Source organism: Gadus morhua, chromosome 20 (genome assembly GCF_902167405.1).
Source record: "Gadus morhua chromosome 20, gadMor3.0, whole genome shotgun sequence".
Lineage (NCBI taxonomy): Eukaryota > Metazoa > Chordata > Actinopteri > Gadiformes > Gadidae > Gadus > Gadus morhua.
In genome coordinates, this window is record NC_044067.1 from 1,564,455 (window position 1) to 1,581,275 (window position 16,821).

Sequence of the window (16,821 nt, forward strand, 5' to 3'; positions counted from 1 at the left end):
TCAATATCTGACCTTTTCACCATATTCTAATTTTCTGAGATGTTGAATTTAGGGTTTTCATTGGTTGTCAGCTATAATCATCTTCTTTTTGGCAAAAAACACTTATAATGTATCAGTCTGTTTGGAATGAATGTATACATTCTACAGGTTTGACTTTCTAAATGGAATTAATGAAATAAATCAACTTTTTCATGATATTCTAATAATATGACCAGCACCTGTACATTACAATAGCTATATACGTAATCATGGCCTCCAGGAGAAGAACATTTTGAAGTTGCAGTGTGTAGGATTTAGTGGCATCTAGTGGTGAGGTTGCAGATTGCAACCAACTGAATTCCCTCTTCTAATCTCTCTTCTCTCATCGAGCAGCCAAGTGTCCTTTAAGGACATTTCTTGATAGATGCATAGTTGATTGAGTCTGTAAAGCTACGGGTCATGGCGATTGGACGATTTTATCACAGGCTTGGGAAAGCCAAAAATACCGGATTTCTTTTTATCAGAGAATTTGATTTATTGATTGCTGTCGAGATGTAAAGATAATTTCAACCAATATGACCAAACTATTGTAAAATAAATGGCCTAGCCTACCCTTACCATCAACTAATATTTGTGTTATCATTATTTGTGACATGATTGCATAAAGTTGCAATGAAAACATGAACAAAGACCAAAGGTCAGGGAGGGCATGCTAGCTTAGCACGTCTCATTGCAGCTGCCATCCCTGACCTGTTACAACAAATGAAAGATACAACACACAATGTTACTTATCTTTATTCATTTACATTTAGGGCAGGGGTCCCCAACCTTTTCAGCACCAAGGACCGGTTTGACCGGTTTGAAATTTCACAGACCGGCGGGGCGGGCCCGCCAGAGGTTGCCAATTTGTTGATATTTTCATATACTGTTGTGCATGCATTCATTTAAAATAACTAGTTCCAGTTATTTATGAACAGTGAAGGTAACAAACTCTTAAAAAAGAATGTGAACTTGAACAAGTGAAAAATTAACAACTATGAACATAAATATATTGAACTAAACTTGAAGTAACATCTATCAAGTATAAACATGCACAAAATGTCAGTAAGGGAACTTAACGGACGTTTGTGAGGCCACAGAATAGGCTACAATTAATTTTAATCAGTGGGAGCCCTGTGCCTGTTTCCCTGCAACAAGAAGGTTCCATCTGGGGGTGATGGAAGACAGTGACACCCTTGGCGTGTTTGAAATGTCCAATCGATTGCGCAATTTTGTCATTGCCGAAAACCCGGCCTCGCATAGGTACGTGGTGGGATCGGAAGCAACGTTTTCCGCGCTTTTACGGATATCTCGGGATACTCCGCTTTGGTTTTGATCCAAAAACCCGCCAGAGAGGTTTGCTCAAACACACTTTTAAGACTACCATCATTAGCTATTTCGATCATTTGATTTTCCTCCTGAACTGACAAGTGAATCGGGACATTGACAAATGGGTTGCGGATCCACTCATTCGTTCGCCATGGATCTTTGGAGGATGGGAAGTAACGTTTGATTTCATTTGAAAGCGCAACAAGGTGATCGCGCACCAGCTGCGAGAGAATGGGCCCGGCCCCTGCCTCAGTCTCTCCCAAAATCCCCAATAATGTTGGAAACATATCGAATACTCCCCTGTCCACTCGTCGTCCCCACAAATCAAGCTTGGCTTTAAATGCATAATTTCAAACTAAAGTTCCCACTCTGTTACTAACAATATTTACACTTTGAATGCAACAAACACGCCTGTGTCCAATATAACGTACAATCGGTGCTCTCCTTGGCAACCCATTTCATTTCCTGTGCAACCATAATTATAGACCAACATGGGTCAATGTCGTCTTGTGAAGTAGCACCATTGTTACGGAGGACCTGTTCCGATGTATGTCAGACAGACCGAAAACGCAGGAAAGGAGGCATGAAGGAATTGGTTGAGTAATTTCGAACTGCTATTGAAATGTGAAATATTGAATCTATCATGCTGTGTTATATCTAGAACAAACCGTTATCGTAATATCACCATTTACTAAATATAGCCAGGAAGTGTAATAAAACAAGTGAATGATCACGTTTTTTTACGTCCATTTGTTTTTGCTGAAATTGGTGAGTCTCCCCAAACTTCGACTCCTCCTTCTTCAGACTCTTCCATGATCTCGTGGCTCCCCGGCGGTGGTGGCTTTCTCCTCCTCCAACTGCTTCACCTAATGAGGAATGTCAAGGTGTTTTATGTTCTGACAACTAACAATGTGTTGAGGTTATTTGTGTAAAACTCTCAAAGGGCTTCAAAGACCTTCCTGCAATCATTCTTCACCAAAAATATATACTTTTAAGTATTTTACTGAGAGGTAGACAGAGAAACTGAGAAGTAAGCTGGGCACTGAAAAGCTTAAGAAAAGGCAAGCCACCAGCCTACTAAATCAAACTAGCATACCTTTAAGTGCAGTTTCCACAACTCGTTCCTGCTTTGGTCCAATCTACGTGTCAAGTCTTCTTTTTCTCTGCTCAGCTTCTCTGCACACTGCTTCTTCAACTCTAGTTGTGCATGGAGCTCCCCGACCTTCTCTTTGAAGGAGTCCCTCTCATTGAACACAGACTGCAGGAGCTCCATGAGCTGGTCTTGCTCTTCCTGGGCCTGGATGATGCTAATCATTCCCTCCTCCATCACTTTAGCTCCATCGTTAGCCGCTGTGCTGCTGTTCATCTCCTCCTCATCCTTCACTCGTGGTCCTTGCATCTTGGTGCTTTTGTCCCTCATCTCCTCCCTCTCCTCCTCCTCCTCATCCCTCATCTGGGTGCTTTTGCCCCTCATCTCCTCATCCTCCTCCTCCTCATCCGATATCTCGATTATTTCGTCCCAGATCTCCTCCTCATCCTCCTCATCCGCATCCCATATCTGGATGCTTTTGTCCCTCATCTCCTCCTCATCCCTCATCTGGGGGATAATGTAGTTTACTGTAGGTTCATCCACATATGAATTCCATGGGCTGGTGAAGGCCACGTAAGCGGAATCCATCGGGTCACTCTCTGTCCTCACTCCAACCGGGTGGAGGGTGGGCTCTGTCGGTGCTGGAGTACTGCTGCCCTCCAATAGGTTGTCGTCAATGTTTAAGTCCTTGTGAGGGACAGGGGTTGGTGGGGTCGTAGAGCTGCTCGGACTCATATCTGTGACTAACTTTCTCTTGGGACCATCCAGCTTCGGTCTTTTGGATTCGTTTTGTGGAGTCGTAGGCTGCAGCCTCTTCAGTCTGGAGTTTCCAAGACAATAAAGGGAAAAACATGTGGGGGTTAAAGGCACTCATACCTTGAGGGAGTTTTTGACGGAGAGAATACATGTTATTACTGGATGCAGTGTTGGGGGTAATGCGTTAAAAAGTAACGCGTTACAGTAACGATATTACCTTTATGGGTAACAAAGTAAAGTAACGCATTACATTTCAAATATCGGTAACTACACTACTTTACTAGACTATAGTAACGTGCTTTCCTGCGTTACCCAAGCCGTGTTTGCCTGTGTGTAAAGTTATGATCTATTTAAGTCTGCGCGTTTAAATGCAGAGTCTGGTTAATAGCCGGTGGCTCTGCTACCACTTGTTTAAAGGGCAACAGCGCCACCTAACGTAGCGGTCGGAGTCAGCGATGCTCGGGCAGTACTCACGTGTGACGTCACGTTTCCATAGCAACCGATATTCGGTTCTACACACACCAAATTAACAAGGGGAAATCCTATACCACGCAAACCTTTTATAGGTTCGTGATAATAATAATAATAATACATTTAATTTAGAGGCGCCTTCAAGACACCCAAGGTCACCTTACAGAGCATATAGTCATCATAAATCGTTTAAAAAACAAGACATTGTGGAAAATAAAAAAATAAAAAAAATATAATAAATAAATAAAATAATTGTGTGGCATAGTGTTCTCTCCTCGGCTCGTTAGCCTATCATAGTGATCGATTTAACTTAAATCGATCACTATGGGCTTTTGGGATGACGGGAATTTTCTGTTTAATTAATTGCATTTCTGTTTCCTTTTTATGGGCTTAAATTCATTTGTTTTAATTTTAAGGGATAAAGTGACCTTTATTTTTATATTTGTATTGACCATGAATCTAATAACAAGCTGGTTTTGTTCTCATGTTTCCCAAAGGCTGTGTTTTGAAACTTGTTGCTTATGCTGCGTTCGATTATTCTCTACGAACCGACTCGGATCTCGGATCTGACGCCACGCCCACACTTCAAGCGTTTTATTATTTCGCTCGGTCGTTGGAGGAAAACATGGACGCCACCGGGAAAGCTGTTGTCAGAGGACCAAGCGCTCCAAAATAAGTAGGCTGTATAGGCCATAGGCAGAGATACGGACGCAGTAAGGTATTGCAGTAATACGAGTGATTAAATTGCCATTTAAACCACCAAAGTGGTCCAAGCACAATGAAAACAGTTCATACTTCAAGTCACACCGGGCGCAGCCATCTTGAATTCTGTCTCGGAATTTTGCTCGGTTACCACTGAGTTCAACCGAGATGGCGAGTTCGCCGTCCGAGGAAAAGGGGCGTGTTTGTGCATGTCGCTCGGACCTCCGAGACGGATGGATTTGGTTGTGGATTTATTTCCTATGGTTATATATGCCATTTTGTATTGAATAACACAAGGTGATGATAGAGCTATGATGTTTGTCAATTCATCTACACAGTAAATTAAGAAACGGGAAAAGTAAAATAATAAGTAGTGAAGTTACTTTTTAAATGCAGTAACTAGTAAAGTAATCTCATTACAATTTACAGAAGTAAATAGTAATAAGTAACAAATTACTTTTTTTGAGTAATTACCCCAACACTGCTGGATGACTGCTGCTGGTGGACACACCAGATGCTAGAGAAAAAATTACAAATTAAATATTAAACCAACTCGCAAACAAAACTAAGAACAGAAGGTGAAGAAAACAGAGTTAAAAATAAAGTATGCAACACCCAGATAATACCAAAATAAATTTTACCAGAAGCGCCCTCTTTTGGTGTCCGTGTTTTTTTCAGGGTGGAGGTCTTGTTGTCATGATCAAAAGTTTGTATTAGTATTATTAGGACTAATTACACTTGATTTAATTCAACATGTTATTAACTACATGAGTTATAATTTATATCTGTAGAAGTCAGGTAGAACTAGAAACGTCTCCATGCACACCACGCACTGTTTGTCTCAACGCTCTCATCATCACTATTATGATAATGGTAAAAATATAATCAATATTTGAATTATCAGTTATTGTAAAAACAATAGTACCTACAGTATAATATGATTTATATCTGAAGACGTTTTATTAACCTTTTTGAATTCTTTTATCTTTTCGTGTTTCTTTTTGTCCTTCTCCCTGTAAAACATAAACAATTCAATTGTCAGAAACAGCAAGGTCAGTTAATGTCCAGTTTTCAGTATGTGACTGAAATACCACATACAGGTGACATAACAATCACCTTTGATTTTTTTTGACAAAAAACACAAATGTTGAGATTGTTTACCAGGCTAAGTGAAGAAGTAATGTTAAAAATGGAGCCTACTGTATCTTATAGGTCTCCGGGTTTGCGGGCTGCTCTGAATCAGGGTCCTCTTGCTCTTCCATCATCACACAGCGCCTGAATGACGGGAGATATGAATGTATAACTATATACATTTTTTATACTGATGATTGTGTCCCCTCGAGCAAATTGTTGATTCCCAAATTAAATGAAACGTGCAACAGTTGACTTGCATTTATTGGTTATAGATGCATATGGATTCAATTCAAGAAAGCCACATAGATGTCCCATCTATGCTCATCTAGTATTTCAGTAGATGCTTTTATCCAGGGCGACTTACAGTTAATTAGTTTAGATTGGCATTAAGGCATCTTGATGCCCAAAGACCTCTTGGTCAAATCAGCCTACATGCAGTGTGTCGACATCGGGGATCAAACCCAGAACCTTGCAGCTCTCTGACCTGAACTGAGGGTCGGGGTTAATGTAGCAGAACCACTCTTCAGGAAGTTTATCCGGGTTAATTCCATCCGGCATCCTCCGCCACTTCTGACACTTATCACACTGGACCCACTTCTGATCCGGGCGTTTTCTGTAGAACATTGGTACACAGAACCACTCAACAACGTCCTCATAAGAGCGTCCAGGGACAGTAGACAGCATAAGGATGCTTAGCTTGACCAAACCACAACAATCACAGTATGAGGCATCAGTGAATGAATGCAGTTCAAACAGGTCAAATGAGATACATCTAGCTGCAGCCATTGAAGATCAAACAGGCAACTTGGACCGTATGATGACGATAAGCGATCTTATCAGGACTTACTCTTCCTCCTCAATGGGTACGTTGTTGCTGCGGTTGCTGCGGTTGCTGTGCTTTCTCTTACACCGAATTTCATTATCGTATTCTTCTAACCTGGTTGCAACATTTCTGATGGTTCTCCTGTAAAACAAACAAAGAAAATGTCAGACTTGTGTCTTGATAAGAGGGACAGCGTTAGTGGTTAGGCCGGTTGACCCGAGGTTCTGGCCTCACACACCAATATCAACAGTCTACATGTAGGCACTCTTGAGCCAGATTCTAACCTCTTCCAGCTCATACAGACCACTGATTTCACAGCTTATTGCTTTGTGGAAAAATGGCTGCTAAATGCCGATGATAAATGTCACAAATGAATTCATGACTGTGAAATCATAATTGATGATCATCCCCATTCTACAGGCCTTACCTGTACTTATCGGTGTTGTCAAAGTCCTGTTTGTTGTGAGTCGGTTCCAGAAAATTACATTCAATCACACCAATGACTCCGATGCCTTGCTTGTTGCTAGCCTGTTAGGAGCACATATACCAATGTTTACCAACACAAACACCAAAGAATGAATAATAGGAATAAATATAGTTGCAAGCAACCACAATATACGAGTATGGTGGTGGAATAATGAATACATGATGGTTAACATAATTTGATGTCATGCCTTGTCTCAAATAATGGTTGGTTGAGGTTTAGTCTCGCAAAGCCAGAACAAACTACAGCAAGTAGAATTGTCTGGAACCACGCTATTTAGAGCCGTCTATCCGGGGGGAAACTGGGCTGGCCTGTTTTTATTTCTTCAAACAAATCACAATAGTCTAGGGCGGGGCTAAATACATCCATTTATTTTCACACATAGACTTGAAATTTGGCGTGGGTATACAATGGACTACGACGAGCCTACGTGTTTTCGATGCAATGTTAGAGCTGTTTAATATTCTTAAAACAGCTCTAATTCATTCTGAGATATTCTTATATTTCTCTTTAAAATGTATATCTCTGCCGTTTATAGCCTTATTGGTATGCATTTCCCACCATATAGTCCAACAGTCACCTGGTACATGTCTGCCGAGTTTGAAGCTTTTACCATATCCGACACTAAATGTGTTGGAGTGTGATGTTTGGTCAAGTTGTAGCCATGCAAAGTCTTAATGATCTGACCAGACTCGGAAAGTTGTTCATCCTGATGAATGGTGTCTAGACTGGCTATTGCCAGACCAAGATCAATCGTAGATTGCACGTTGGTCTGGGGAAGCTGCTGTCATTTTCTTCAGCACAAGAGGCGTGATCAACGGGCCTAGTTCAAATGACTGTACGCGATTGGCTGCTTGCCGTCGCTTGCCTGTCGTCATTGTGTTAAACCAGCCAATGGCGCGCCAAGGGGAAAAGCCAGCTTGGTGATTGGCTCCCGCAAAAACGGATCTGAAGCAGAAAGAAATGTATTGCTCTTCTCCAGACCCTTGTGCAGAGCGAACTCAAATCGTAGGCAGAATGGGCGGGGCGACCCAGGCTAGCATATTGCACTTTCCTCGTGGAAATGGCAGTTTGTTGAGTATGTTGCACTTCGAAGGCTTGTTTTAGCGCCGCCTTTAGTTCATTCTGGTCTATCCTTGTTATCCCTAACTCATAACTTTTGACTATGTAGTTTTTGAGATAAGGCCGAAAAAGGGGAAAAAAAGGAAAAAAAAAATCAATGAAAATAATGCTAAAGATTACAATAGGGTTCCTAGTACGGTTTTCGTAGTACCCACTTGAAAGGCGCATATTAAACAAGACATGTCGCCGCACGTGAATTTTCTGAAGAAAATGCATGTGGTTGCATGCCAACTCCTGCTGACAATATTCCATGAGCATGCTGACGCCAAACGGATGCTAATGCCACCGTTTGCCATGTTTCAAGTCCCTGGGCTGCTTAGAAGCAGACTTGTGGTTGATAGAACAATGGGGCTGATCGTTCTTGTTTCACTGCTAGTTTTGGCGCCCCCTGTCGCCGAATAGGTCCTTTACTTTTTGGAGACCTGCGGACACATGCATGTACACACTTAAACTGCTCTGAGTTGTTCAACTTCGGAATGGTTGAAGATAAAGTTTTTATTAAAAAAATAAAAGTCCTGCATTGTTTGGTGTTTAAAAGTAGCACTGCACTCATATATGCCCGACATTTTGGTAGGGGTCTGGTATTTAGAAGGACTGGGACAAAATATACATAAGTATATTGTTGCCCTTCTTCGTGCAAAGAATTTATTATTATTTATTATCATTCTTTATTCCTGAAGAGTTAGACAGGAAATCAATATTTTCACGAATAAAATAAGGCGCTCTAAACAGATTCCCTGCTCCACGAGATTGCGCTCCACACATATTGAAGGAATCTTGAACGGAAGTTAAAGGGGACATTACATACCACCTGGTGTGAGTGTGATTAGCCATTACAAGCCGTTTTCAAAATGTGCAGCATTTTGACATCACAGGTGGGCGTGTCCACCTGGATGTGTGACGGTTAGATGAGCAACGTTTGCTACAGTCCACTGGGTAGGCTGGTAGACTGATCTATCCAGCACACATCTAGGTGGACACGCCACCTGTGATGTCACAATTCTGCACATTTTCAAACCGGTTTGTAATGGCTAATCACACTCACATTGGGAGGTATGATATGTCCCCTTTAACTAACCGAAGACGAGTAACTGGAAAACTCAGTTTGGACCGTGAGTAAAAAGACAGAAATCCAGCATTTTACCCTTTCACAGTCATTTTGTATTCATCGTTAGACAAATATCGTGATGCATCGTTATAGGATTGTCTAACAATATATTGATTATTGCAGAATCGCTGCATCGCAATATTATCGGTATCAAGGGCCATGTATCGCGTATCGCTTCGTGAGGTACACTGTGAATCCCAGGTATCTATACCTCAAAAACTTTTAGAGTAGATAATTAGGAAAAATAGAGAGGAAGAAAAATAAAATAGAAAGGCACATAATAACAATAGTGTGGTTTGCTTTTCAACCAAACTAATTACTGCAAACAAGCACACACTCACGTCTTTTTGACAGCCGACACGATGATAGGCCTTGATGAGTCGGTTCTTGTGGTACATCATGAGGCCATAATGCTCCTTGCTCTTCGTGTTGTACCCAAAGGTGATGGGGATTCTTTTTTTCTAGAACGGGACCTAAGGAACAATTTGGACCAGGAAATCTGATGCATTACATGCATAAATAACCCACGCCCAAACACACAGAAGACTGGTGTGAGGAGTCTGATTCTCTGATGCATGTTGTAATGTTGGGTGATACGGTGGCTCAGTGGATAGCACTGGAACCTCACAGCCAGACGGTCCTGGGTTCCATCAGGAGGGTTTCCACTGTTTAACCGGGCTGCTCTGGTTTCCCCCACTCCGTAACACATAACCTCACAACACTAGCTCCTGGCCTTCCTATAACCGAGGCAAGTCAGTGTTAAAACTGGAGTTGGTTCCCAGACGCTACACTGTCTGGCAGCCCACTGATCCTGGGTTAAATGCGAAGAATGAATCAAGTAAGACCACTTTTAAAGATTTCTTCTTCTGCAAGAAGAACCTTGAACGTTTATGGACATAAAGGATACGACACAAGCAGGCGTGTAGATTTTTTTTGCGATGTGGGCCAGGCTCTTAGAGATGAGCTGAGTCTTCACCTTCTGTCCTCGAATGTTGATCTGCATACGAGGCTTCATGTAGAGGACGCTGCAGTATGCCTACGTTTAAAATAGATACAAAAACTCAATACAACCTTTCATAGATACAAGTATGCATATTACTTATACAGCAGCAAATAAACAAATAAGTTTGATCTAGTCGCTTGTTAGGCATCATAAATATAATAATTGTCTTCATCTGTAAATAGGTTTTATTCATTCAGTATTTACAAAGTGCTTTAGTGCATAGCATTTTACAATGCACACACAAATGTTATCATTTACATTAACAAAATTAAACCAAAGGGTTTAACTGTGGTCTCACAAATACAGTCATCTTAATATCTTCATTAATTAATGTTGCATTATGAACGTCAGCTCTGTATTCGGTATGTGGTTCTTCCCCCAGAGCTAAAGGGTGTTTATGTGTACCATGCGGCCAGCTGAGGTCCCTACTACTTACACGCAGCGAGTATTTACTATCAGGGTCTGAAGAGTCCAAGTCATCACAGGGAATACGGATATCGTAGCGGTCCGTGATGAAATCAATCGCTGGCTTCCCTGAAGATGTCCTATAATGAAAATATGAATAAATAAATAAAGATTGCAGATGCAAATACATGAACCAAGGTTAAATGTCTTTGCAATAGTGTTCATATAGTCTCGTAAAAATATGCATCAACATTAGACATTAACAAAACAATCTGGATTTATACCAGGGATGTGGTTTAAATCAGTCGGTAGCACTGGTGCTCTGCCACTGTAGAGTACCAGTGCTCTACAGTGGTAGAGCACTGGTGCTCTACCACTGTAGGGCACCAGTGCTCAAACAGTTTGTTTGTGGAAATTTGCCAGCGTTGTGGTCACTGCATTAATTCAAAACCACAACCACAATCTGACCAAATGGGTTGCAGCGAGAAAGTTGTGAGGAGGCTACATGATCCACCTCACTGGTTAAACATGCAAAGGTTTGCCTGGTTAACCCTAATTGGGATGTACCAAGTCATCAATCCATCTACGAGTGAGTGGAGCAACCCAATCGTCTTGCTTATGAAGAAAGATGGCAGCATCCGATTCTGCATTGTTTTTCAGAGGATAAATGCTCAGAGTTCGTTGGTTCATTATCCAATGCCCAGGCTAGTTGACCTCATCGAAACGGTAGGCCCGGCCAAGTTCATCACCACACTTGATTTATGCAAAGGGTATTGGTAGGTCCCTTGGCAGAAGAAGCAAAGCCTTTAACAGCCTTCAGGACACCGCAAGACAAATGGTAGTTCAGGGAGCCCCAGTAACCATCATTGATTAAGCAAGCTTGTTCAGAAAAAGGGCATTGGTTTAATTAATTTGAAATAGAACGGGCATTGACATCGGCGCCTGGTAACCAATCGTATGCCTGCCACGACACTCCTCCGCGTCCGCACGCTCTGCGCGCAGTGCATGATCCATGCTGCTCTTTGTTCTCATTTGCTTCAGCTTTATGTGACTTTTAAGTGAAAAGGCTATGCTTAAAGTAAACAATATGACCTAATTTGATCCTACAGTGTGGTTACACTGCACATTAAAATTGATACTGCAAAATGATAATCTTAAAATAGAAGATATACTGTGTCTCTAGCATCAAACAAAATGCATAAACGGTGAACTAAGTGGTCTCGGAGAGGATCTTTTTCTCATTCATTTGGACTCGGCCTTGACTTGGACTAGAACCTCTTTTGACACGGCCCCGACAAGCACTGCAAAAAAGTAAGACCCCTGATGCCCCCTGGGGCTGGAGAAGAGCCATACAATTCTGCTTCCGATACGCTTTTGCGGGAGCCAATCACCAAGCTGGCTTTTCCCCCTGGGGGGCTATTGGCTGGTTTAACACAATGACGACAGGGAAGCAATGGCAAGCAGCCAATTGCGTACAGAGTCATTTGAACTAGGCCCATTTATCACGCCTCTTGTGCTGAAGAAAATGACAGCAGCTTCCCCAGACCAAGCTCAATCTACGATGGAGCTTGGTCTGGCAATAGCCAGGCTACTGGTTTTGTGTACACTCCACATCTATATCGGCTGACACTGTACTCTACAATCATGAAGAATGCTGCATGGCTACAAAGTATCATTCATTTTGCACTTTCCTAGTGAGAAATGCCAGCCTGTTGGACTTTCTATTCTTTGCACCCTTACTAATTGTACATGTTTTTCAAGGCTGCAAATTTAATCAACTTTTGCTCGTCTAGTTTTGAGATGTGGCCGAATTTGAAAAAACAAAACCTTGAGGGTTCCTACCGATGTCAAGGGACCCTTGAATAGTTAAAAGACTCATACTAACCAGTATTAATTCAGCCTATCTTACCGAGTAGGGCTACGTATCGCCACTGATTTCCTGAAATGATTTGATTACGATTCACAAGGTCAAGATTAGATTTTATTTTGATTTGATTCAATATCGATTCGGTTAGGGATATTTCAGTTGCAATACCAATTTTGCTTGGATATGAAATAGATGATCATAGAACGAATGCTGTATATTGTACAATGAACCCTCTAACCTGGTGCATTATTAAAAATATTAATGTTTGCATTAAAAATCGGTCGGAAGTACCAGAGACGTCGGAGAACCCAACACCTTCGTCTATGTGTTCAAAATATCATCTGAGACGCACACAGCTTTTACCCATGGCATTATAAATTGCATTATATTTTATCGATTTTATGTGCAACACTTTCTCCTTAGTGTTGCTGTGATGGGCTGTCACGACAAGCAAAGTGTTTGCGTGAATAAAATCACACAGAATCGGCGTCAACTAAGTCATTTGCGCTGCACCATTCATCAATTTGTGTATTTGCCTCTCTTTGAATTACAGGACTCAATAGGTCTATTTTAGCCTCAAACATTCTAAAACATTATTTTGTGGCCGTCCCGACCATAGACTGTTTAATGTCCTGGCACGGCAGTGTTCTGTTGGCTTAAAGCAATAATACAAATTGGTCCTTCAGATAAGCCTGGTAACCATGGGGATGAACCCAGACCTGCGGAGGTTCCAGATGATGATCCGGGTCCCGGTGCTGGAGCAGGATGACTCGATAGCTCGGAGCTCAGTGAGCAGCTCTTCCTCAGTGTTGAAGGGTGAGTGTTCCAGTATGTCCGTCAGACTGGCCAGGTGCTCCTCCATCACACTGAGTAGTCACTCGGGTCAAGGAAGTTCTTACTAGGCTTGACAGATGTAACCGATATTCTCCTCTCCTTGGACTGAGAATACCCCCTTAACATCTGGTGTCATAGCAGGAAAACTAGATCCAAGTTTAACAATATTATGTTGGAGAGCCACTGCAAGGTTAGGTTCAGATACTTCTTTAGCTTTGTCTATACTGGGGCCCGAGGATATTATATATGCAGTATATGGAACCAAAAATACGATTTTGCCTTAAACCCACCCCTCCCACAATTTTATCTAAACTAAAACAAACTAAAATCCCCTAGACAGCCCTAGCCATAGAACTAAATATGGCTTAATTAACATTTCCACTGTAATTTACTTCATGATAAGAGTGATCCAAAACACACGAGAGCAATGACCAGGAACACAGTGTAGACCCATTTGACATGCTTAAAAGGATATAGTGTTTTGCTTCCAGTTTCTTAATGCTTATGATGGGGACATTGATCTCCTCGGCTCCAGTCCTCTCCAGGTAAGTCTGTGACAGCATGCCAACGCACAGGTCATTCTTTGATTTGGATAAAACGATGGCATCCTTGCCCAGATGCATTGAGCCAGACTTGAAAACGTTGCCATCAATTCCAGTGGGATGTTTGTCGTTCACAACTTTTTTGTCGCTGTATCCAAAATTGTAAGGGAAAAGTGAAAATATGTTAATGCCTTTACCACTAAACTCATGAATAACTCAATTCCCTGATTATTTGATATTATAAATAATCATCAATATTGTAAATAATCACCTGAGCATCCCATGCATCAACTCATAGTTGAGTCCGTTTCCGTTGTCCATGAATGTTAGACATTCTATGTCTTTGATCTGGGTCTTATCGATCCATATCTGTTTGGCATCAGTGTTGTATGCGTTGTCTACAGGAAGGATTAGGGACAATATTAAAAAACGCTTCAAATCAATCTCTATACAAACATAAAACGGCTGCTATATTGTAATTAGGTGAAGATATTATACCACTGGGTCAGGGTGGACTGGCCATCTGGCATACCGGGCATCGTCCCGGTGGGCCCTTGACCCAATGTGGGCCGGTGTAAGTACCATATTGGCTCGGCTACCAGATCGGCTCGGGGTCCGTCGTCTGCTGATTACGTTACACAATATCATTGGCTGTACGCTTGAATGGGCGTAGGCTACATTGTGATTGGCTGCTAAGGGACAGTTGTGATTGGCTGTTTTGTGCTGTAGCTCTGGCTGTCATCATAGCAACCACAGCGAGCACATGTGTGAGTGCGAGTAGGTCTGTCTAGTTTCGATTTGTGTTGCCAGATTGGGCATATGTCCCGTTTTTTCAGCCTAACGTGATTCAAAGTAGCCAAATCAGGCTGAAAATGTTCCCAATCTGGCAACACGGACGGCTTATCTTAACAGCCAAGATGATTCCGAGGGATGTTTTGTTTTTAGAAGAAAACTATCCATACAGATAGGTTGGGAATGGTCTATGTTCAAAATGAAAGATCATTACAGGCTCTTTAATTTAAGCCATAAAAGACCTTATTGCTGTAGATAGCGTATTGTGTGACGTAATCAGCAGACGACGGACCCCGAGCCGATCTGGTAGCCGAGCCAATATAATAATAATAATAATACATTTAATTTAGAGGCGCCTTTCAAGACACCCAAGGTCACCTTACAGAGCATATAGTCATCATACATTATTTTAAAAAAAAAACAAGACATAAGCAATAAGAAAGAAATAAAACAAAAACAATCAAAACAGTGATCAGTTAGACGTTGTGTGCGAGTTTGAACAGGTGAGTTTTGAGTTGTGACTTGAAGGTTGTAATGGTGTCTGATTGATATGGCACTTACACCGGTCCGGACCGCTATGTTTTCTTTTTTCCTCTCTCTCTAAATTCCCTCCAATTGGGCCGGCCAATGGGCTACAGAGGGCTAGCAGTGTGTTGCCAGCATCGACGCATATTATTGGTCTATGTTTGTCATTGTCAATCAATCATGGGCTGACTGGCTCAGAGAGCCCTGACAGTGCTGTCAATCACAACAGAAACCAGGGTGGGCGGGACCTCATGACATGGGCCGGAGTCGCGGGAGCCGGGGCGGAGCTGAAAACGCCCGGGTGGCGCTGAAAAACTGCGACTTAAGCCTCTGGAGATGGAAGTTAAATGTTCAAAATTGACAGACCTATTTGGTGCGGGGTCAACACCCCAGCAGGTGCTGCTGCGCCGGGAGACGAGCGAGTGGAGGCATATATGCTAAGTAACGTTAGCCTGGGGCTAGCTAGGCTACATTTTGAGACATGTCCAAAACAAAGTAGAAAACGTTTTTACATTGAATGTGATGTGACTTAATTAACTGCATACTTGTGACAACATACAGAGTTGAAGGGCTGTGACTGTTGGTAGTTGTGGTTGATTTTGTTTAAATATGCCGAATTGTGATATTATGGGTTATTATTGTTCAGATGATTTGGCTAAGCTAGCTGCTAACGTTAGCAGTCTTGCCATAGCAACAGTAAACATTGACATGGACTAATGAGCTTTAAATAGAGATGCAGAATCAAGCTGTATTGTAAATACAGATGTGACACTTTGAATTTTAGCACAAAATACAAGTAAACCTATTGGAAATAATTAGTTTAATTTGCAATATTTGCCATTGAATTTATTGTAATCTTTCAATTCAGTTATTGTTTACTGAGGTGATGACTATTTCGAGAGGAATGCAATATGTGTAGGTTTAAAGGTTTATGTGAAGAAACATACTATATGTGTGATAAAATGACAATTGGTGATTCATAAATGTCTCTTTATATTCTCTGCTACCATCATCTCCTAGAGAGAGAGAGAGAGAGAGAGAGAGAGAGAGAGAGAGAGAGAGAGAGAGAGAGAGAGAGAGAGAGAGAGAGAGAGAGAGAGAGAGAGAGAGAGAGAGAGAGAGCGCGCTTTGTCTCAGATTGAAACAAAAGGTTTGATTATTTCCTGGTTGAAGATTTTCACATTGATGATTTTAATTTCAAACATTTGCATATCTTTAAGTTAAATCAACAGTTATGCAGGTAAGCCTTAGGCTCTTTTGAGACTTAAGTCATCCTTCATGACAGATACATTTGTTCACTACAAGTGTCACGAAAACACAAAGGCTACATATACTTGTCAGTACACAGATACTGAGTACCAGTTCTGTTTGCTGTTTCTTGCAGGTCATGAATTTGGTGAGTGTAGCTGGCTGGATGCGGACGAGGAAGTAGGGCAATATATATATTGCCCTAAATATAACTATAAATAGAGAATTTAATTTTTTTTATCTATAGCTGTGTGGAAAAAGTCTAAGACACGAATTACAGGTCTGAATATATATGCATTCTCATATTCATGTATGTGAATATGAGAAGTATTATAGAAAAAAAATCAATTCTCTTTTTATGGTTTCATAATGACTGAGTCACCGTTAAAACAAATTAGTTTCAGCTCTAATGCTGCTACTGTCTGTAATATGTTTCTATTTAGATTATTTGTCAGGAGATTGTTATTATTGTCCGAGTCTGGTTTTAACTAATGCTGGGCTTACACCAAACGATTTTCACAGTCACAGACTAAAAACTGCAAGAGAGGATTTAGCGTTGGATCATGTG

At 41.4% G+C, this 16,821-nt stretch overlaps 1 protein-coding gene across 9 annotated transcripts in view; it reads right to left on the reverse strand.

Annotated features, from left to right (window-relative positions):
- Window positions 1–16,821, reverse strand: part of LOC115533109 (MORC family CW-type zinc finger protein 3) — a 113,556-nt gene that overhangs the window by 73,133 nt on the left and 23,602 nt on the right. For 4 of the 9 annotated variants that reach the window (XM_030343368.1, XM_030343373.1, XM_030343367.1 and 1 more), the window contains 15 exons: window positions 13,960–14,086; window positions 13,622–13,836; window positions 13,032–13,182; window positions 10,477–10,585; window positions 9,945–10,073; window positions 9,379–9,498; window positions 6,751–6,851; window positions 6,348–6,464; window positions 5,985–6,113; window positions 5,567–5,641; window positions 5,334–5,379; window positions 5,008–5,053; window positions 4,841–4,883; window positions 2,444–3,257; window positions 759–2,213 (listed from right to left, as the gene is read on the reverse strand). The exons of 2 other annotated variants lie outside the window; for them this stretch is intronic. In XM_030343368.1, the coding sequence (XP_030199228.1) occupies window positions 2,148–2,213; window positions 2,444–3,257; window positions 4,841–4,883; window positions 5,008–5,053; window positions 5,334–5,379; window positions 5,567–5,641; window positions 5,985–6,113; window positions 6,348–6,464; window positions 6,751–6,851; window positions 9,379–9,498; window positions 9,945–10,073; window positions 10,477–10,585; window positions 13,032–13,182; window positions 13,622–13,836; window positions 13,960–14,086 (2,288 nt within the window). In that variant the 3' untranslated portion in view covers window positions 759–2,147. Of the gene's footprint in view, window positions 1–758; window positions 2,214–2,443; window positions 3,258–4,840; window positions 4,884–5,007; window positions 5,054–5,333; window positions 5,380–5,566; window positions 5,642–5,984; window positions 6,114–6,347; window positions 6,465–6,750; window positions 6,852–9,378; window positions 9,499–9,944; window positions 10,074–10,476; window positions 10,586–13,031; window positions 13,183–13,621; window positions 13,837–13,959; window positions 14,087–14,186; window positions 14,212–16,821 lie in introns of those variants that run through there. 3 more of the 9 variants (XM_030343374.1, XM_030343366.1, XM_030343365.1) reach the window with 3 other exon arrangements.